Below are 379 nucleotides of genomic sequence, written 5' to 3' on the forward strand. Positions count from 1 at the left end.
CCCGGCAGCCCAGGCAGCTGAGCAGCCCGCCGGCGCCGGGGTGGGCGCCCTCCGCCGGGGTCGCGCTCCAGCCCAGCCCGTGGCGGAGCCGGTAGTTGAACACCAGGCAGTCCACCAGGGTCCCGAGGCACTCGGGCCTGACCGGGGCCCCGCGGCGCAGCGCCGCCGCGTACGCCTCCAGCGCTCCCTTCAGGTGGCCGCCCAGCGCCAGCAGCTCGCCCCGGCGGAGCAGCAGCTCCCAGCGCTCCGACTCCGCGGCCGCGCGCTCCAGCCGGTCGCCGCCGCCGCCCACTTCCCAGAACCGGCCCCGGCTCCGCGGACGGGGATCCGCCTCCTGGCTCTCTCCCTGGGAGCTCCTCGCTACGACCGGAGAAGACAT

General features: G+C 77.6%; 1 protein-coding gene across 1 annotated transcript in view; it reads right to left on the minus strand.

Annotated features, from left to right (window-relative positions):
* LONRF1 (LON peptidase N-terminal domain and ring finger 1) overlaps positions 1 to 379 on the minus strand; it is a 45237-nt gene extending 44858 nt beyond the window's left edge. The window contains 2 exon segments of the mRNA XM_024765022.1: position 1; positions 4 to 379. The exon segment at position 1 is cut by the window's left edge and continues 160 nt beyond it. Coding sequence (XP_024620790.1) covers position 1; positions 4 to 379 — 377 coding nt within the window.

This window comes from Neophocaena asiaeorientalis, unplaced genomic scaffold, assembly GCF_003031525.2.
Source record: "Neophocaena asiaeorientalis asiaeorientalis breed wild unplaced genomic scaffold, Neophocaena_asiaeorientalis_V1.1 scaffold14, whole genome shotgun sequence".
Lineage (NCBI taxonomy): Eukaryota > Metazoa > Chordata > Mammalia > Artiodactyla > Phocoenidae > Neophocaena > Neophocaena asiaeorientalis.